Source organism: Phacochoerus africanus, chromosome 15 (genome assembly GCF_016906955.1).
Source record: "Phacochoerus africanus isolate WHEZ1 chromosome 15, ROS_Pafr_v1, whole genome shotgun sequence".
Taxonomy (NCBI): Eukaryota; Metazoa; Chordata; class Mammalia; order Artiodactyla; family Suidae; genus Phacochoerus; species Phacochoerus africanus.
In genome coordinates this window covers 107,544,380-107,565,870 of record NC_062558.1, presented here as the reverse complement: position 1 = coordinate 107,565,870, position 21,491 = coordinate 107,544,380, and the positions used below count along the sequence as shown (strand labels likewise).

The following is a 21,491-nucleotide window of genomic DNA, read 5'->3' as shown; positions in this document are numbered from 1 at the left end:
TCAAGTGATTCACTTAGAAAAGGAGGTATTGGCTAGATTTTGGATATGTGTATCAGATTTTATATAACTCTTAACAGATATCGCCGAACCAAGCAATTGAAATAACCCAGATATCAGGACTGTGCAGACTGAGAAAAATACCTGATCCAGCAGGAGCAAGATTTTGATACCCTAGAGTTGTACTGTCCAATACGCTAGCTATGAGTCACATGAAGTTATTTAACTTTGAATTAATTAAAATTTAATAATTCAGATCCTCAGTCACATTAACCACATTTCAAGCGCAAGGCAAGCACATATAGTCTATGACTTCCATACTGAACAGTGTAGAACATGGTAACGTTTCCCACACTGCATAAAGTTCTGCTGTAGAAAATCAGAAGAGGCGTACCACTCCTGGGAAAAACCAAAACTTTCTAAGGAGGGCTACAATAAATGGAAGTTTATAATAGCAAAAATAAAATTTTCTTCATCCATTGACTATTTTTTTTTTAAATCTCATTGTTAAAATTTAAGGAACTGTATCTTTCTAATATATTTACTCGAAAATATTATACTTAGATGGGACTTCTTTTTTTGGTTTTTGGTTTTGGGGGCCGCAAAGGCGGCATATGGAGGTTCCCAAGCTAGGGGTCCAATCAGAACTGTAGCCTCCGGCCTACACCGCAGCCATAGCAACTGTGGATCCGAGCCGCATCTGCGACCTACACCACAGCTCACGGAAACGCCGGATCCTTAAACCACCAGGCGAGGCCAGGGATGGAACCCGCCTCCTCATGGATACTAGTCGGCTTCGCTAACCGCTGGACCACGACGGGAACTCCTGAGACGTTTTTTTAAGTTATGTGATCTTCAGTGTATTTTTCTCTGAGAGATAATTATCGTTATCATTCTTTAGAAAAAGATTCTCACCTTTATAATCCGAAGTGAAAAAGATACGCAATTCTACTTCGAGCCTCTGTGGCTTCCCTCTATCAAAGAAGGTCTCAGCCCTCTGAGCCCTGAGGTCTGCGCGGTATGCCTACTGAGTGTACCTTGACCTGGGCTGAACTTCTACTGCCACTCAGTGGAGAGAAGAAGCAAGAGCGCCTCCGCCAGTTTGGCGGTTGCCAAGCGACAGAGGCAGAGGAGGGCCGGGCCAAAGAAGGAGGACGCGGACTGAAAGATGCTGAGGATCTTTAACAACGCCGCCTTCTATTGGCTGAAGGCTCTCGGCCATCTCCATGAGCCAATAAGCAAACGCTTATGGATGACGTCATAGCCTTGCGACTCCTCCCCCCCACGCTCTAGCGACGCACCTAGCGACCGCCTGAGCTCACCTCAAATGCTTGCTGATGCTCTACTGCCCCCATGTTCGCTTCGCTGCTGTCGTTACTGCAGGTGTTGTTCCTGATGGTCCCTGAGGGGGTCCAGCCTCAGCCTTCTCCGTCCCCGTCTGGAGCAGTGCCTACCCATTCGAACGTGGGGCCAAGGACGCAGGGCGGGACCCTTCAATCCTCCTCAGAGGGGACTGAAACTCCCTGGGCCGTGCCTGGGACCTCTACAGTGGGCCCTAATGTGGTGACCCCCTCGGCGCCTGGGAATGGGACCGTGGACGTCTTCCCAGGTGAGGGGGATGGGAGGATTTGGGGATGGAGACTACAGACTTAGAATCAGAATTCTGTGCACAGAGTGCATTGCCACAAAGTAAGGAGTGGGGCTGTCGAAAGAAGAGGAATTAACACTTCAAAGAGTTTGGGGATCCTCAGCCCATTCGCTCTGCTTTATGTCGTACTTTCGTAGTCTTACCGATCTGTGTCTGTGACTTGACTCCTGGTACCTGCGATATAAATTGCTGCTGCGACAAGGACTGCTATCTTCTCCATCCGAGGACAGTTTTCTCCTTCTGCCTTCCAGGCAGCGTGAGGTGAGCTGTAATGCTCAGGTTGAATCCTAAGGGGGACTGGAGCCCTAGAATAAGTAATACTTGGACCTAGGGATTGTTAACCTTTGTGCCTCCTGCCCCCACTTCCACTCCTAGGAGTGGAACTACCTTATTTTTTCCCAGGAGAGCCCTCTTCTTCTGAGGCTCTGGAGTAGGGCTATCCAGTAGAATAATCGGACCTTCATGTTGTCCTGTGGCTGCCCAAGGAGTCCTTTCTTTGGCAATGACATTGGTCGGTCACCTTCTAAATGTGTCTATTCTCCCTCCCATTCCCTCACAGGTCCTCGAGTTGGGTGTGTGTAGACAACTCTCTTATCTTCAGGAGTAACTCCCCATTTCCTTCAAGAGTTTTCATGGATTCAAATGGAATTAAGCAGTTTTGTGTCCATGTGAACAACTGTGAGTAGAAATATGTTGACTGTTCTTATTGCCTAACATTGAGAGTGAGCTTACTTAGCCTCTGACCTTTTTTTCCCCTTTTCCTTGTTTTTTAAACTTTTTTTTTTTTTTTTTTGCACTTTGGATCTCTATCATCCTCCCTCTTATTCTGTCTGTCCCCCTACCTCCTTCTTTTTTCTCTTATTAGTGAACATTGGCAATCTCTTAGGCTCTCTTCGCTGTGGATCAGAAAACCCATACAGAACTTTAACTTCAGTCATCTCTTTGCTCAGATAATTGCAGATAGACTATATCCCCTACTTGCTCTAATCTCCATGAAGGCACTTATAGAATCCCCAGTGTCTGACATAGGAGGCCCCAAATGATACTTGAATGAATGTCTTTGGCAAGTGGATGTATATCAACTTTGTTTTTATTTCACAAAGCAACAGCATAGGGGGAAAGAGCATTAGACTTAGGTCTCAACCCTCCATGTACTTACCAGTTGCACAGACTTAGACAAATCCCTTAGCACTTCCAGACTTATTCTTCAACTGCAAAATGAGAAATAATATCCCTAATCTTGAATGTGAAAGTGCTCTGTAGCTGTAGAGTGCAATAAAAATGATCAGTAGTTAGTTGTTATTAAGGTTTTTAAATAGACTTAGAAATTGGCTGGTTATGACTATTACCTTTCTAAAGATGTGACTCTGATATATTTTTTGAAATTATTGTCTAAGGTGCAAAATAGAGTTAAATGTCCCTTACCTGCCGAAAGTCAGCTCATCCTGATTTCATCTGACTGTTAGAAAAAAAATTGCAAAACAATACTTGTTTCAGAAAACAGCCAATTTGGGGTTTGGGGAGCCTTGAATTTGGAAGCAATTATTAGGAGACTTGCAGACATTCAGGTGGTGAGAAGGTAAAAGGAACAAGGCAATTGCTCCATTTTTAAAATAAGACCGCAGGTGCCTCAACCTTTCTGAGTTCGCCACTGCCTTTTAGTTCTAGCCTTATGGATATGCTCCAGGGATATTGCAATAGCGTGCAACTGGTGCTTCCTTCCCTTTTTTTTTTTTTTTTTTTTTTGCAAATGGAAGTTCCTGGGCCAGGGATCAAACCTATACCACAGCAGTGACCTGAGCCACACTGTGATGCTCCCTGCTTTTAATCTCCCTTTCTGCCTCCCATGCCATACTGTACACTGTTTCTGGATCCTTGTTTCTGAACTTTCTTTCCCTAACAATACCTGAGAGTCACTACCTTGGAACTTATAGGATACTTTGAATTATTATTTTATATGAACATTGTGTCTCCCTAGGTAAATTGTCAGTGCACCAAAAGGATGGACTATATCTTTGTCCACAGTACTTAACATTTGCTGGTAATGATCATTAGACAGTATTAACTGAAGGCTGTACAACAGGGAGTTCCCATCATGGCACAGTGGTTAACAAATCCGACTAGGAACCATGAGGTTGCCGGTTCGATCCCTGGCCTTGCTCAGTGGGTTAAGGATCTGGCATTGCCATGAGCTGTGGTGTGGGTCACAGATGCGGCTCGGATCCCGCATTGCTGTGACTCTGGCTTAGGCCGGTGACTACAGCTCTGATTAGACCCCTAGCCTGGGAACCTCCATATGCCGTGGGAGCAGCTCAGACAAAAAAATAAAATAAAATAAAGGCTGTACAACATGATGGAGTAGGAAAAACCCTAGACCAGGAGTCAGGAGATCTGTAATCTCTACTCCTGGCTCTGCCACAGGGATGGCTCTGTGGCCTTTTGCAACTCATTTATCTCTCAGGATCCAAATTTCTGAAGGTAATTGGGCCAGATGATCTCTAGACTTCCTTCAACATCTGAAATTGTATCATGCTAAGTCTAAATACCTTTAAGCTCTGTGAGGTATAATATACCATGTATGATGGTAGAAATTTTAGGCAAAAATGCTGTTTATCCTTAACCTCTGCTCTTTCTGTGCATTATCCCTGCTTACCATCACTACCATCAATATCCCTGCACTAAAGTAAGAGACAGAATGCTAACTTTCTCTTATTCTTTTAAGCCATGAAAACATATCCAGATGGATATTTGCCACTTCTGCTTATCTTCTTTTTTGGCTTAACTTTAACTTTTCTTTCATTTATAAAGATAGAAATAACTAAGTTTTTTTAATAAGTATTTCTTCCATGTGGTCTCCAAGGTTTGAATTCTGAAGGAAATATTAAACAGCTCCTGAAAGCTTTAAAATGTGAAGATTTCAGATCAGAGATGGAAGCGGGTAGTCTGCAGACCAGCAGCATGAGCATCACTTATTCTAGAGCAAGGCTTTTCAATCTCTAATATGCAAACACATCACCTGGAGGTCTTGTTAACATGCACATTCTGATTCAGTAAGTCTGCACAGTGGCTTAAGATTCTGAATTTCTGATTCTCCCAGGTGATGCTGGGGCTGCTAGGCTGTGCTCCACACTTTCCGTAACAAAGATCTAGAACGTGTATAGAGAGTGAGTAGTCTGAGAGGCCACAGACTTGAGAGCTATCTTCATTTTGTTTTCTATCAGAAAGCTGAAAAGCAAAATTAGGATTTTACGATCACAGAGGATCACAGTCAAGCTTATGTAATGTAGCGTCTTCCTTAGCTTTCAGTGATGCTGGCAGTGATTTCCTTTTGAATCTGTCCAAGTGATTGTAATTATGAAAAAATGAAAGAAACCAGTATGGGCCCAGTTTCTGCTACATTCCTTTTTCAGATTAGCAGAGACTTGGGTGGTAAAGCAGAGTGTTGTTCATCACAGGCCACCCTCAAGTCAGGGGACAATGTCAGAGGCCTTTTCCTACATCTCTCTCCTGAGTCTGACATGCCATAAGGAGATGGCTGCAGGAGCTTTGATGGAATTATACGTTGCTATAATAGAAATTATAGAATTGTTACAGAAAATACCCTTTAGGGTTATCTGAAATCTTGAATGTTGAAATGTAAGGTGAAAGGAATGAAATAGGACAAATTCATTTACTTGAGAGATGGAAACCTTATCATTAGGTATGATCAGTTGAAGTTTAGAGGAAACTGGAAGACTTGGAGAGGACAAATCAAATATTGTCTCCAACTCATTCATGTTCCTATGGAAACAGTACCATATTACTGCTCTCTAGAGACTCAGCAGGTAGGGGCAAGGGTGAGCATTACTTAGGCTCCTATTTTCATCACAAATTGCCGATCGTACAAATTTCTGACATCAGGGAGTTGGAACTGAGTGGCATTTATTGGCTATATTCTTAGCTCAGATCTTAATACTAAAACAATAATTCAGTTAACTGATTTTAAATAAATTATAAGTTGATAGAAATCAATAATTGTTATTATTTCTGAAGATTACTGATTGGGAACCTTCTGGGAAAATGTTCTATAACTTAATCTGAGTGGTGGTAAGAAAACTATATAAATATATAAACATTCTTTAAGTCTATGCTTAAAATTAGTGCATTTGCATACTTTACTATGTATATTTTGTGTGTCAATAAAAATATTTTTAGAAATTAGTTTCTTGGTATGCTAGATATTTAAAAAGGAATTATTTTCTTCTATCTAAATCGCTTTTCTTTTAAAAAAATATTTTAGCAAAATTAAACTATTTCCAGAAGCTCCAGAAGGTCAATGCAACCAACTTCCAGGCCCTGGCTACAGAGTTTGGAGGTGAATCATTCACTTCAACATTCCAAACCCCGTCACCACCACCATTTTACAGGGTGAGCCTAGGGAAGGGGAGGGGGGATTATTTGGTTTGGTTTTTTCCCCTCATACTGACAGCTGACCAGGTACCAGGTATCTTGAGGTACCCACTTAAACTGGGTAAGCCATTGTCAGTGCTTTTGGAGGACAGTCCTATCCAACATGCAAGTGATTTAACTTTTATTTCTACTTATTCTTTTCTGGTGGTGTTCAGTCCAATTTCATTGTGAATAAATTTCTGCTATACTTTGTTTAGGCTGGGGACCCTATTCTGACTTACTTCCCCAAGTGGTCTATAATAAGCCTGCTGAGACAGCCTGCAGGAGTTGGAGCTGGAGGACTCTGCGCTGAGAGCAATCCTGCAGGTGAGCTCAGAGCACGAGTGCCAGCCTTTTTGTTCAATTTAAGATTGGCTTTCTCATTTACCACTCCCTTAATTCTAAGGTTTCCTGGAGAGTAAAAATACAACCTGTGCTCGATTCTTCAAGAATCTGACAGATAGCTGTACCTTGGAGCCCGCCCTCAATGCTGCCTCTTATTACAACTTCACAGTCTTGAAGGTGGGTGTCACTTTCTCCCCACTGTCACCACTGTGGACTTAAAGTCATCATGCTTCCCCCTATCAGGTTGTGGAGGAAGTGGGAGGAAGTACTGAATTGGAGGTCAAAATGTCCAGGAGCTTCATAAAAGGCAGAGGGCCTAGAAGCTCTATCATTTGAAGAAAGTTGAAAAAATTAGGGGTGGATAGCCACGATAAGAGATTCTCGCTCTTCTGGCTAATGGAATTGACTCGGGATGATAGGAGGGGGAGACATCTCACTGTTTCACCAAAACTTACTTGCTTTTGCTGTTTTTTAGAGCCTTGCTCAAGGTAGGATGGCATCATAGTCCATCCAACCTCCCCTCCTTACCCTGCTCCTAGCATTTTAGTGTAAGGAAGAATCAGGTAGAAAAGAGGAAATGACTTATTCCGATAATTTGATTTTTCCCCCAGATGTGAAACCACAAACTCTAGGAGATTTTATATAAGATATACCCACACTCACATCCCTGCTGTTCTCTTCTGCTAGGTTCCAAGAGGTGTGAGTGATCTGCAGAATACAAAGGTATGATGCTGCTTATCAGGAAAAAGGAAAGAGACTCTTTGGTCCCTTTGCCTCTAAGGTAGTTTCACTGTAGATCGTAATGGTGAGAGAGAATGTATGTGTGATGTATCCAGCTATTCAAGTATGGATAAAACAATCTTTTCTTGTGTGTGTTCTATATAATTAATAAGCTTCATATGAAATATGAATTCCTAAGGTATTAGATAAGTTTGTGAAACACTGGGCTAAGTAAAATTAAACACTCTTTAGAGTGGACTTCTTGGAGTCTTTAATGTGTTAGAGGGCCTTGTTAATCTCTAAGAGGGGATTGTCAGATATAGTATTTCTTTTCTCTCTCTCTCTCCCTTTTTTTTTTTGTCTTTTTTGTCTTTTTTAGGGCCATACCCACAGCATATAGAGGTTCCCAGGCTAGGGGTCTAATCGGATCTGTAAGCTGCTGGCCTACGTCAGAGCCACACAACCCCAGATCCAAGCCACGTCTTCAATCTACACCACAGCTCAGGGCAACGCCGGATCCTTAACCCACTGAGGGAGACCAGGGATCAAACCCACAACCTCATGGTTCCTAATCGGATTCGTTTCCACTGCGCCATGACAGAAACTCCAAGATATAGTATTTCTAAAGCTTATTTGATCATAGAACCTTTATTTTATATCTAAAAGAAGTAATGTTCCAGAAAATAGGTTTTGAGAAGTGCTGAATTAGAGTGACTTGTGGACTTAAGTTGTAGACTGGCAGTGGAAGAAGAGAGGAAGGTCACGGAAGAATACTCATTTCAGCATCATGTGTAGCTAGCAGAGAAAGTGCTGCTTTCAATTTTAATTGATTTGCCTCTTTCCTTTGCTAGTTCCAGGTACCTGTAACACTGGTCTCACAAGCTGGCCCTCCTCTGTTGGCTGGAAACACTTGTCAGAATGTTGTTTCCAAGGTAGGGAATCTGACCTCAGATTCTGGACTGATGAATGTTGATGGGATTAACCAGAGGTGCTTCATCTTCCATTAGGTACCAGACCAACCCCACATGAATGTTTGTACATTACCTGAAACTTCCATCAGGAACTGAGCCCATCAGCATCCTCGCCACCATGTTTCAATCATTTCCATCGCTCCTGTCCTTCGACATTTCACATCCAGAACCCTAGGATTCTCCTCTTTCTTGGTTCATGTGCAGTCCATTATGATTTTTACTGGCCACAGTTTCTTTTGTTGCCAGTCAGTATCATGGGGAAATCTGAAAAAGTCCATTTCTTTTTCTCTATTCTCTCTCTTCTGATCAACCTACACATGTCTGAATTATCATAAAGCATCATTTTAAAACTGTGTTCAGAAATCTAAGGTTACTTTCACTTGTTTATGGCTTCTATCTCCAGCTGCTGTCTTTATTCATCCTCAGACATTGTGAGAGGTAAACCAGGTTTCCATTCCATGCACCTCTGCCTGTGCGTCTACTCACTGTCTCTGCACACAATCAAAACTTATTTTTATGGAGTTCCTGTTGTGGTGCAGTGGAAACAAACCTGGCTAGTATCCATGAGGATGCACGTTTGATCCCTGGCCTCGATCAGTAGGTCAGTGGATCTGGCATTGCCGTGAGCTGTGGTGTAGGTTACAGTCACGGCTCAGATCCCATGTTGCTATGGCCAGCAGCTGTAGCTCCAATTCAACCCCTAGCCTGGTAACTTCCATATGCCACAGGTGCAGCCCTAAAAAAAAAAAAAGCAAAAAATAAAAATTTTAAAAACTTATTTTTCTTCCTTTCAGTTCTTATCGTAAACTCATCTCTCCCATGAACTCTTTCAAAGAGCTCTATGCAATGTCTTTTTTCATGTATAGATATAAAATGAAGCCAGCTTTATTCATAATATTTGTGTTTGGCATTTTTAAGATTACTTTTTTAGTCTTTCTCTTCCAGTTTTTTATTTTATTTTATTTTATTTATTTTATTTTATTTTGTCTTTTTGCCATTTCTTGGGCAGCTCCCGCAGCATAGGGAGGTTCCCAGGCTAAGGGTTGAATCGGAGCTGTAGCCACTGGCCTACACCAGAGCCACAGCAACGAGGGATCTGCAACCTACACCACAGCTCATGGCAACGCCAGACCCTTAACCCACTGAGCAGAGCCAGGGATCAAACCCGCAACCTCATGGTTCCTAGTCGAATTCCTTAACCACTGAGCCACGACCGGAACTCCTCCAGTTATTTTTTAATTGAAATATAATTGACATATAGTATTGTATTAGTTTTAGGTATACAACATAATGATTTGATATATACATAGTGAAATGATTATCACAAGTTTAGTTGACATCCATCACCACACATAGTTAAAAAAATTTTTTTCCTGCAATGAGGACTTTTAAGATCTGCTGTCTTAGCAACTTGCAAATAGACAATGCAGTATTGTTAGCTATGGTCATTATTCTGTACCCTTATTCAGTTATAGTAAAGCTTTTTTTTTTTTTTTTCTGTCTTTTTAGGGCCACACCCGCGGCATATGGAGATTCCCAGGCTAGGTGTCTTAATTGGAGCTGTAGCTGCCGATCTATGCCACAGCCATAGCAACGCCAGATCTGAGCCACATCTGTGACCTACACCACAGCTCACAGCAACACCAGATCCTTAACCCACTGAGTGAGGCTAGGGATCTAACCTGAAACATCATGGTTCCTGGTTGGATTCGTTTCCACTGCACCACAACAGGAACTCCTAGTAAAACTCTTAAAGACAGAAAATCTTTTGTCCTTAGCATACTTAGCCCACTAATTTTTATTAATTAATTCTACTTTTGTATTTCAGGTCGTCTATGAGATAGAGACCAATGGGACTTTTGGAATCCAGAAAGTCTCTGTCAGTTTTGAACAAACCAACCTGACTGTCAAGCCAAGCACTTCCTTACAGCAACACTTCATCATTCACTTCAGGGTTAGAGCCCTTTCCTATCGGGGAACAAGAGAGAGACGTATCGGGTTAGATATATGTGCTTCTGTAACACATGTGGTATAGACTGTGAAGACCTAGTTCAATCTGTCAATTTAAGCCTCAGCATTTAATATTCCACTTATTAACTACAAGTGATATGGCTTCAGTGTTGTTTATTCGTTAGCATGTTTTTGCAGCAAAGCAGGACTTCACGTAGAAATCCAAACTTTTTTTTAAGTAGTCATTTTGAATCATGAACTCAGTTGACATCCCATGGAAATTCTTTAAATAGCTTTTTTCATATTTGGGGGCATTTCAGTGTTTTGTTCATTTCCCACATAACCTAAGTTTCCAGACTTGATAACCACCTTTAGGCTTTCTTGTACTTCTTTCTTTTTGAACCCAGCAGAGTCCAGTTTTTTCTCAACTCTATCCTTAAGTGGTCAACCAAATCCCATGTGTCTCAGAGTTCATCTCTGGAACATCTATAGTTAATTAAAATATATTTTAAAATTATATTTAAGTTCCTCTGGTTTCAGCCAGCCTGAACATAACCCTAAATTTTTAGCAACAGGATCGAGAGATTGTGGATAGATCTTTAGTTATAATCCTTGATGGAAGTAGCATATAGTAAATTTCAATATTCAGATCCTTAGGGTTTATTTTAGTGAATAAAAGTAAAAGACCTGGAATAGAAATTTCTGCAAAATGCTACAGATGTGGAAGGAAGCCAGATTGTTCAGTGCAGCTAAGCTACAGCATTACTTTAAGAAAGTGTATGAAGCCACACAGTGGAATATGGGAGAGCATGCTTTTCTCCATAATTGACTTCTCTTCACTCTTTGTGCAGGCTTTTCAACAGAACACAGCTGCTGCTCTTTCTGGTCCTCGAAGTGGGAATCCTGGCTATATTGTTGGGAAGCCACTCTTGGCCCTAAGTGGTGGTATAAAACACTCAGTATCCTTTTCGGATGTGGGTGACCTGTTGCAGCCTAATGGAAAAAGCTATAGCTACTGAGCTTTAGGATTTTCCAATTCTGAGGTTTCCCCATATTTTAGGTATTTAAGACCTATTTTACCAAACCATTAATATGTTATATTCTCAAATATTGATGCTCCCAAAGGCTTTAGAACTTGTGTTAGAGTGGTCGAAGGTGAGGAGCCTGACCGATCTTTGTTCATTTTAATTAGATATTTATATGCTGCTGTGTGATCACCCGTTTTGGGGAAAAATGGTAATTGTCTCTCTATGGTTTTTAATTGCTAGAGGGGAAAAAAATGCAACTTGATTAGTATCATGATATTAATAAGTTATAAATAGTGGTAAGGAAACAATAAGGACATAAATTTTCCAATCTGCCTACTTTTTTTTTCTGTTATGATCTCCTTGACCATCACTTTCCCTCTCAGATGACCCTCTTACAGAGCCAGGGGGATGGAACTTGCTCTGTTAAGAGACATGAAGTACAATTTGGAGTGAATGCAATATCTGGCTGCAAACTCAGGTGATTCTTTGCTTTTACATCATTTTCCACAGTTTTGTCTCTGTCTATAGGGAACATGTTGATGTGGCAACATTGATGTTTTGAATCAAATTTCAGAGAATGCTAGTTAGGAATAGTCTTAAAATCTAAACAATGTTAATATTGCTAAAAATTTTCTGATTGTCCTTTACACCGCTAAGGATTTTTCCCTCCAGGTTACTTTATAATATTATTTCTAATGTTTGGATTAATGTACTAATACGATTACATGATTATATTAGCATTGAACTCCAGCCTCCATGGTGTTTCGTTTCAGGCTGGAAAGGGTGGACTGCAGCCGCTTGCAGCAGAAGATTTATCAGACTCTTGACGGAGGGCCCAGACCAGAGCATGTTGCCATCTTTGGTAATGCTGACCCAGCTCAGAAGGAAGAGTGGACCAGGATCCTCAGCAGGAACTGCAATGTTTCAGTAAGGAGAGAAATATATGTCCTGACCTGTGCTCACTTTCCTCTTTTGTTTGTACATTATGATATTAAAATTAAAACCAGCCCCGTTACCATAGATAATGTGGTTATCATAAAAGGAAGAATGTAAGAAATCATGCCTATTCAAAGTGATTATTTCAGGGTAGCCTTATTTTCCTTACTTGGAGAAAAATTTGAAGCTAGAAAATAGACATTGCTTTGTGGTTCAAGTGGCCCTCTTGGCGCGGTGGGCAGAGTGTCAGTCTCATAATCTAGAGATTGCTTTGTGGTCCAAAATCAGCCTAACTCTGGAGTTCCTGTTGTGGCTCATCAGTAACGAACCTGACTAGTATCCATGAGGACGAGGATTCGCTCCCTGGCCTTGCTCAGTGGGTTAAGGATCTGGCGTTGCTATGAACTGTGGCGTAGGTCACAGACGCAGCTTGGTTCTGACATTGCTGTGGCTGTGGCAGAGGCTGGCACCTGCAGCTCTGATTCGAGCCCTAGTCTGGGAACTTCCATATGCTGCAGGCACAGCCCTAAAAAGTCAAAAACAAAACAACAACAAAAAAAATCGACCTTACTGCTAATAAGGGAAAAATAAACTATATATTTCATATATAGTTCAAATATTTTCTTATATTTTTGAATATGTGGTCGGCATAGATTCTTTGAGGCTGAAATTGTGTTCTTTCTGTTGTTATAAACATTTAAATTTTTTTTTCTTTGTCTTTTTGCCTTTTCTAGGGCCACTCCCATGGCGTATGGAGGTTCCCAGGCCAGGGGTCGAATCGGAGCTGTAGCCACCAGCCTACGCCAGAGCCATAGCATCATGGAATCCAAGCTGCATCTGCGACTGACACCACAGCTTACGAGCAATGTAAGCTTAACCCACTGAGCAAGTCCAGGGATTGAACCCCGAAACCTCATGGTTTCTAGTCAGATTCGTTAACCACTGCGCCATGACGGGAACTCCTAAACACTTAAATTTTTATATTTACATTTAATTTTAAAATATATTAACAAGTTAGAAATTCAAACCATCTAGAATAATATTAAATGAAAAGTAAAAACCTCAACACCTCTTGCCACAGAAGTAACCTCATTTAGCTGTTTCTGTTTTTACTGAGTCTGGTGGCCCATTAAATCTGGTGGACCTCTTGACTCCAGTGTTAGTAAAATAAAGAAATCTGTCTTCTTACTCTTTTGCCTAACCACTACTCCCTGACTTTAGTTGGCTGTACTTTTAATTTTTTTTTAATTTTAAATTGTTTATTTTTCTCTATAAAGCAATACGTATACTTACCGCAAAAGTCAAAAAGTACAAAATAAAATTTTTTTAAATAGTACAAAATAAAACTCTAACAGTTCTTCCTTTCCCCAGAAGCAAATAAAGTTACTAGTTTCCTTCCAGAGATATTGCATGCTCACAGAAGCAAATATTCTTTTTTTTAACCTAAATGATAAAATGTCATTGACACTGCTCTGTTTGCTTTGTTCACTTGATCTTCAGAGTTTGTTCCATGTCAATACAAAATAAGCTTTCTCATTTTGTACAGTATAGTTGCATAGCATTCCATTTTATGGATGGGCCATGATTTATTTAACCATTTTTTATCAATGGACATTCAGGTTGTTTTCAGTCTTTTGCTATTATACACAGAGTGGCATTTTATAATAAAATGGTCAGGCACCATTTCTTACATGTGAAAATAAAACTATATAATAAATCCTGTATGTAGAATTGCTAGATCAAAAGTTATATGCATTTAAATTTTTAATTAATATTGCCAGTTTATTCCCCACACAGGTTGTACCAGTTTACACTCCCACCATCCGTTTGTGAGCCTGCTCGTTACCCCATTAATGCCAAGTTATCAAACTTTTAATCTTTACTTATCTGATAAGTGGAAAGTAGCATCCCATTGTTGTTTTATTTTTCTCTTAGTATGAATAAGGTTCAGTATCTTGACATATAGTCAAACAATTTGTATTTTCTTCACTATGATTTATTTTTTTATTATTATTATTTTTTTAATTTCTATCCTTTGCCCATTTTTATTGAATTACTAGTCTTATGACTTGCAGAAAATCTTTGTGTATTTAAGAAACTGACTCTTTTCTGTGGTATGATTTGCAAACATTCTTTTCCCAGTTCATCATTTGTCTTTTGACCTATTTATGGGTTTTGTTTTTTGGTTTTTGGTTTTTGGGTTTTTTTTGCCATGCAGAATTTAATTTTCATGTTGTGAAACTTATCAATCTTCTTTTTAACCTTTGACTTTTGGTTCAGACTTTGGAAGGCCTTTCTCCTCAGAGATTATTTTTAAAGTCCCCCTTTTCCTTTCTAGCACTATTATGACTTTCTTCCTTGCATACTTCTCTCCTTTTAAGGAGACTTGGGGGGATGAGTAAATACACGTATTTGATTCAGCCTTTGGGCAACTGAAGTCAAATTGAGCTCTCTTAAACCTCAAAGACATCTATACTGAGGGAGTATGGTTTTGGGTGATATATGGCAAATGATAAATTCAGGAAGGGCATGGTTAATGGCAAGGATAGAAATATAGTAGAACTACTTTTTATTGTTATTAAGCCTACTATTTACATTTTTTTTTGTCTTTTTTTTTCTAGAGCCGCACGCGCAGCATATGGAGGTTCCCAGACTAGGGGTCCAATCTGAGCTATTGCTGCCAGCCTACACCACAGCCACAGCAATGCTGGATCCTAAACCCACTGAGCGAGGCCAGGGATCTAACCCGCAACCTCATGGTTCCTAGTTGGATTCGTTAACCACTGAGCCACGGCAGGAACTCCTATTTACATTTTTAAATCACTTTTTTTTTCTTTTTTTTTTTTTTTTGTCTTAGGGCCGCACCTGTGGCATATGGAGTTTCCCAGGCTAGGGGTCTGATTGGAACTGTAGCCTCTGGCCTATGCCACAGCCACAGCAACGCCAGATCTAAGCCACGTCTGAATCCCATTTTTGAAGAACATGTGATGCCATGGGAAAATGTTCCTAATGTAAAATAAATGAAAAAAAAAAAAACTGTTTCAAAATATTTGAAACAAATGCATGAAAAGATGTCCAACATCATTAGCCATTAAGGAAATACAGAACTGCAATGAGGAGTTGCCGCTGTGGTGCGTGGGGTCAGCAGCATCTTGGGAGTGCTAGGACATAGGTTCAATCCCCAGCCTGGCACAGTAGGTCAAGGATCTGGCATGGCCGCAGCTGCAACTTAGGTTGCAGCTGTGGCTTGGATCTGATCCCTGCCTGGGAACTCCATATGCTGGAGGGTGGCCAAAAAAGGAAAAAAAAAAAACAAACAAAAAAACACAATGAGATGCCACTTGAGGTGCCACTTGGCTATAATTAAAAGATGGACAATAACAAGTGTCGGCAATGATGTAGAGACATTGGAACCCTCAGGCATTGTTGGTAGGACTGCACAATGGTGCAGCCACTTTGGAAAACAGTTTGATAGTTCTTTAATAAATTAAACATAAACATGGTCTGTCTTCCCCTATTTCTGGTTTAGACATATTATTGCCTATATCTGAGCCTCACTGTAAAAAAGTGTGAAGTTAGAAAAACATAGACAGGAGTTCCCATCATGGCGCAGCGGAAACAAATCCAACTAGTAACCATGAGGTTGTGGATTTGATCCCTGGCCTCGCTCAGTGGGTTAAGGATCTGGCGTTGCTCTGAGCTGTGGTGTAGGTTGTAGACTCAGCTTGGACCTTCGTTGCTGTGGCTGTGGCTTAGGGAGGTGGCTGTAGCTTGATTTGACCCTTAGCCTGGGAACCTCCATATGCCAGGGGTGCGGCCCTGCAAGGCAAAAAAAGAAAGGAAGGAAGAAAAGCATGGGCATATTTGAGGACACTTTGTATCTACCAAGTTGTAGTTACCTCCTAATTTATGTCCTCACTTCCATCAATCCTCTCTTGGAATTAATCCTCCTGAGGTCAGACGATTTGGTTGGACTTCATAATCTAACCCTTAAATGTCTTTTTCCTCAGTCTTTCACTGATCCTATATTCAGATCCTTTGCTTGAGTCAAGTGGTCTGCTCAAGGTCAGGGCCTCCCACATGCCTGGCACATAGGAGACACTCAGTAACTATTCTGATTAATCAGTGACTGTCTCTCAGTGGCATCATGTGCTGTTCTAGTTGCATACCATTTTATATGCCATCTCTCTACCTAAATTTCCCTCTAATCACCATTTCTTCCAATCACATATTACTCATCCCAGTTCCATGAAGCCATCCTCAGCTAGAAACAGCTGTTGCTTCTGGCATTCCACAACACTGACTATGCACCACTCACTGAGCACTTCTTATAACCTTGCACATGGGCTCATGGTGTATTTTTTTTATATTAATGATTTTTTATTTTTCCATTCTACTTGGTTTTGTTTTATTACTCTCTAAATTAGTATTTCTATTTTAGGATAGTAATTTTTTAAGGTCATGGACAGTAATATGGCCCATTGTGAACTTTTATGTCCTTTCTCCAAGCCAAATTTCCCTTTCTATTATTATGTAATGTTTAAGAAACACCAGCTACTTAATGCATGGTAAATGACCATGGACAACTATTAACAATTAAAGCAGATGCATCTTTACCCTTCTGTAGGCTATGCATTGTACTTCCTGCTGTGTCATACCAGTTTCCCTGGAGATCCAGATATTGTGGGCATATATAGGCCTCCAGTCCAACCCACAAGCTCATGTGTTAAGAACCCGATTCCTATACCAGTGCCAGTCCATGCAGGTAAGTTGTGACTCATAAAGGACCACTAAGCTTTGCAAAGCCTAGATGGTCTTATCAGCCGTTTGATGACCAGATGATTTTTTCTGAGAGCCATCTTATGCTATTAGCCAATGTTTGGTTAGAGTGAGCTGACAAAATTAACCGTCAAGTTGATACTCCCTGCCTGGTTACTGAACTTAACATGTTTTCATGGTGAGGACAGTATATTTCCTTTTTCCCCAGGTTTTGTTTTATTTTTAATTTCCTGAGCCCAGATTAAAATATGGGTTAATTTCTTTTAAATTATCATGCAAATTTTACTATACTGATTCAACCACAAAAAAGATTTTCTATAACTGTATACTCAGTGTGATAGTCACACATTTATTAGAGTCTCTGAGCCTGTTGATTGCTTTTAGAGTGTAGTCATCAATTCTTGATTGATTGTGCTCCATTAAAATAAATAATTTTAGGAGTTCCTATCATGGCTTAGTGGTTAACGAATCTGACTAGGAACCATGAGGTTTCAGGTTCGATCCCTGGCCTTGCTCAGTGGATTAAGGATCCAGTGTTGCCGTGAGCTGTGGTGTAGGTCACAGATATGGCGTGGATCCCGTGTTGCTGTGGCGTAGGCCGGCAGCTACAGCTCTGATTAGACCCCTAGCCTGGGAACCTCCATATGCCATGGGTGCAGCCCTAGAAAAGGCAGAAAGACAAAAAAATAATAATAATAAATATGTAATTTTAATATGTAGTAAATATATCCCTGTTGCTTATGATGTACCTTAAGACAGCTTTAGCATCTGCCTTGGTTTTAGAACATAACCATTAGAGTTAGAAGTTCAAAAACAGAAATGACTACGTACCTGGTGATCTGATTCATATGTAAACTGGTATGCCAGTTTCTTAACATTTAATGCAAATTAAAGCTAATTAAAATTGTTACCAGAGTTCCTGTTATAGCGCAGCAGAAACAAATCTGACCAGTAACCATGAGGTTGCAGGTTTGATCCCTGGCCCTGCTCAGTGGGTTAAGGATCCGGCGTTGCCACGAGCTGTGGTGTATATAGGTCGAAGACGCGGCTCTGATCTGGTGTTGCCGTGGCTCTGGCGTAGGCCGGCAGCTGTAGCTCCAGTTGGACCCCTAGCCTGGGAACCTCCGTATGCCACGGATGCGGCCCTAAAAAGAGAAAAGACCAAAAAAAAAAAAAAAAAGATTACATTAAGGACAGAATTAAAATATCTGTAGCTCCTCTCTCACCACAAAGTTGAGTGCCTTAGCTCTTTATGCCTATAAATGTGTTAAAGGAGTTACTGTTGTGGCTTCACTGGTTAAGAACTCGACAGAGTGTCTGTGAGGGTGTGGGTTCTATCCCTGGCCTCGCACAGTGGGTTAAGGATCTGGTGTTGCCGCAAGCTGTGGTGTAGGTCACAGATGCAGCTCAGATCTGGCATTGCTATGGCTGTGGTGTAGACCAGCAGCTGCAGCTCTGATTTGACCTCTAGCCCAGGAACTTCCATATGCTGCAGGTGTGGCCCTAAAAAGGGAGAAAAAAAAAAAAACCCTCAGATTATCAGAAACTGTGTTAAGGAGAACATTCTATTCTCTCTCTTTGTTGGTCTACTGAATAAAATAGAACTCGTTCTGTAAGACTGATTTAATCTGTTAGATACCGCACTGAATCTATTGTTTTATTTTATAAATGGTATCTTGATTTTTGAATACCTGTGTATTCATACAGTAACACCACCTGATCACTGTAATAGTCAGTAAAATTTCTATCGCTGAATTCTCTCTTTTTCAAGCATTAATCAACCATTATTCACCTCTCTTGTTAATGAATGATTGGACTATAGATGTACTTTGTCTTTTTCTGTCCTTCTTAATAGCATGTATAGAGAATTTTACCTAATTCACTAGGTTGTTTTCTTGTTATCTCTTTTTTTTTGCCTTTTTTTTTTTTCGAGGCTACACCTGCGGCATATGAAGGTTCCGAGGCTAGGGGCTGAATTGGAGCAGTTGCTGCCGGCCTACACCAAAACCACAGCAACACCAGATCCTTAACCCACTGAGCAAGGCTAGGGATCGAACCCCACAACCTCATGGTTCCTAGTCAGATTCGTTTCTGCTGTGCCATGACAGGAACTCCCAACCTCTTTTTGTTTTTAAGAACTTTTGAAAGTTATTCTCATTGTTCCATATATTAAAATTAAATATATTAAATGTATAGCCACTCGAGATCTCTTCCCGATAGATAATATTTAACCACATTTATTTTTTTATTATTTTTTATTATAGTTGAATTACAATGTTTCTTCAATTTCTGTTGTACAGCAAAGTGACCCAGTCATACACAGTTCCCTGTGCTATACAGTAGGACCTCATTGCCCATCCATTCCAAATATAACAGTTTGTATCCACCAACCCCAAACTTCCCATCCATTCCACTCCCTCTCCCCTCCCACCTGGCAACCACAAGTCTGCTCTTGGCCATGATCTGTTTCTGTTTTGTGAATAAGATCATTTGTGCCATATTTTAAATTCCTAAAATAAGTGATAGTGTATGGTATTTGTCTTTCTCTTTCTGACTTCACTTAGAATGCGAATCTCTAGTTTCATCCATGTTGCTGCAAATGGCATTAGTTTGTCCTTTTTATGACTGAGTAGTGTTGCATTACATATGTGTACCACATCTTCTTAATCCATTCATTGTCGATGGACATTTACACTGTTGCCATGTCTTGGCTATTGTGAATAGCACTGCCATGAACATAGAGGTGCAGGTATCTTTTTGAATGAAAGTTTTGTCTGGATATATCCCCAGGAGCAGGAATGCTGGTTCACATGTTAGTTCTGTATTTAGTTTTCTGGAGTACCTCCATACTGTTTTCCATAGTGGTTGTACCCACTTACCTTCCCACCAATGGATTCTTTAACATATTTGTTCTCTTTGACTCATTTGAAACTGTTTTTTTTTTTTTTCTTGGTCTTTTTAGGACTGTACTTTTGACATGCGGAGGTTCCCAGGCTAGGGATCAAATTGGAACTGTAACTGCCACCCTACACCACAGCCACAGAAATGCCAGATCTGGCGACCTACACCACAGCTCAGGGCAACACCAGGTCCCTAACCCACTGAGCAGGGCCAGAGACTGAACCCGCATCCTCATGAATACTAGTCAGGTTGATTAACTGCTGAGCCACTATGGGAACTCCTAATTTGAAAATCTAGATAACTTCATTGACATCTTTAAAATAAGTGAGGGAGTTCAAAATTTTTCACTGATGACTCCCTCAAATATTTTCCTTTAAAAAAATGGAGAAATAATGTCTACATTATTTAGAAAATACTGTATATAAATAATTCATTAATTCAATAATTCATTAATTATTTATATAAATAATTCATTAATTATTTTTCAGAGGTTAGTATTCATTATTTCTCCTAAAATCATAGTATTAGTACTAGATATCAGCTAACTTCCCCTTAAAAATCACATACTTACATGAGAAAAAACTACTTTATATGGGCCTTTACAATATGCTTTACAGTTAGATAACTTCTAACAATCATAGTAAATATCATATCTGATTATGTTTGATTGAAAGGGACTTGTGAATATAACAAACAGATGCAATTCATGTTTTTCATTGGATTCTGATTTGGACAAGTGATTGTAAAGCATATCTTGGAATAGTTGGGGAAACCTGAATTCAAACTATAATTTAGATAGGAATATTAACATGAAAAAGTAGAGGTCCATTTTTTAAAAGTATATTACAAAACAGCCTGTACAGTATGAACTTATATTGTTTAAAACGCATATATAGGTGGCTATGTCTATAGATAAAGATAGAAATATTAATATCAATATCTTTAGTGATGGAAATATGGTGGGTTTTTTGTTTTGTTTTGTTTTTGCTTTTTAGGGCTGCATCTGCAGCATATGGAAGTTCCCAGGCTAGGGGTCAAATCAGAGCTGTAGTTGCTGGGCTATACCACAGCCACAGCAATGCCAGATCTGAACCGTGTCTGTGGTCTACACCACAGCTCACGGCAGCACCAGATCCTTAACCCACTGAGGGGCCAGGGATCGACCCACATCCTCATGGATACTAGTTGGGTTTGTAACTCACTGAGTCACAATGGGGACTCACAGAAATACAGTGTTTTTATTTCCTATTTTACTTATCATCATTCCTTAGCTTTTTACAATACAATTTACTGCTTTTGTACTAATTAAACCTTCTCGATATCACTAGGAAAACATCTAAAAATAAACATGTTATTTTAGAGATGAATTTATTCAGTTTTATTTACAGTGATTCCACGGGAAAACATAAAATACTTACAAATTTAGCAAAAAGAGCATAAGACCTCTTCACTATAGAACATTACTGAGGGAAACTATAGGAGACCTAAATGAATGGGGCAGTATACCATTTTCGTGGAAAAATGTCTATCCTCAAATGGATCTATAGAGTCAATGCAACCCCCCCAAAATTCTAGCAGACATATTTGTGGAAGTTGACAAGCTGATTCAAAAATTTACATGAAAATGCAGAGGACTTAGAACAACCAAAACAGTTTTGAAAAAAGATAAACAGAGTTGGAGGACTCATTCTGCTGATTTCAGGATTTGCTCCAGATGTCAGACAATGCGGTAGTAGTGTAAGGATGGACAAATAGACTAATGAGATAAAAATAGATCTACAAATCAAT

At 40.0% G+C, this 21,491-nt stretch overlaps 2 protein-coding genes across 4 annotated transcripts in view; one reads left to right on the top strand and one right to left on the bottom strand.

Moving 5' to 3' along the window:
- The window catches only part of ENTPD1 (ectonucleoside triphosphate diphosphohydrolase 1), a 125,121-nt gene extending 124,152 nt beyond the window's left edge, over positions 1-969 (bottom strand). The window contains exon 1 of the mRNA XM_047759732.1: positions 913-969. The gene's annotated coding sequence lies outside the window, so the exon portion shown is untranslated. The remainder of the gene's footprint in view (positions 1-912) is intronic.
- A 298-nt stretch (positions 970-1,267) lies between these two features.
- TCTN3 (tectonic family member 3) overlaps positions 1,268-21,491 on the top strand; it is a 30,109-nt gene continuing 9,885 nt past the window's right edge. Inside the window, exons 1-13 of one of the 3 annotated variants that reach the window (XM_047761619.1) lie at positions 1,268-1,606; positions 1,783-1,906; positions 2,205-2,323; positions 5,925-6,052; positions 6,292-6,400; positions 6,480-6,595; positions 7,106-7,141; positions 7,990-8,070; positions 9,938-10,063; positions 10,911-11,018; positions 11,471-11,565; positions 11,861-12,014; positions 16,651-16,788. In XM_047761619.1, coding sequence (XP_047617575.1) covers positions 1,351-1,606; positions 1,783-1,906; positions 2,205-2,323; positions 5,925-6,052; positions 6,292-6,400; positions 6,480-6,595; positions 7,106-7,141; positions 7,990-8,070; positions 9,938-10,063; positions 10,911-11,018; positions 11,471-11,565; positions 11,861-12,014; positions 16,651-16,788 — 1,590 coding nt within the window. In that variant the 5' untranslated portion in view covers positions 1,268-1,350. Of the gene's footprint in view, positions 1,607-1,782; positions 1,907-2,204; positions 2,324-5,924; positions 6,053-6,291; positions 6,401-6,479; positions 6,596-7,105; positions 7,142-7,989; positions 8,071-9,937; positions 10,064-10,910; positions 11,019-11,470; positions 11,566-11,860; positions 12,015-16,628; positions 16,789-21,491 lie in introns of all 3 variants that reach the window. The other 2 variants (XM_047761618.1, XM_047761620.1) reach the window with 2 other exon arrangements.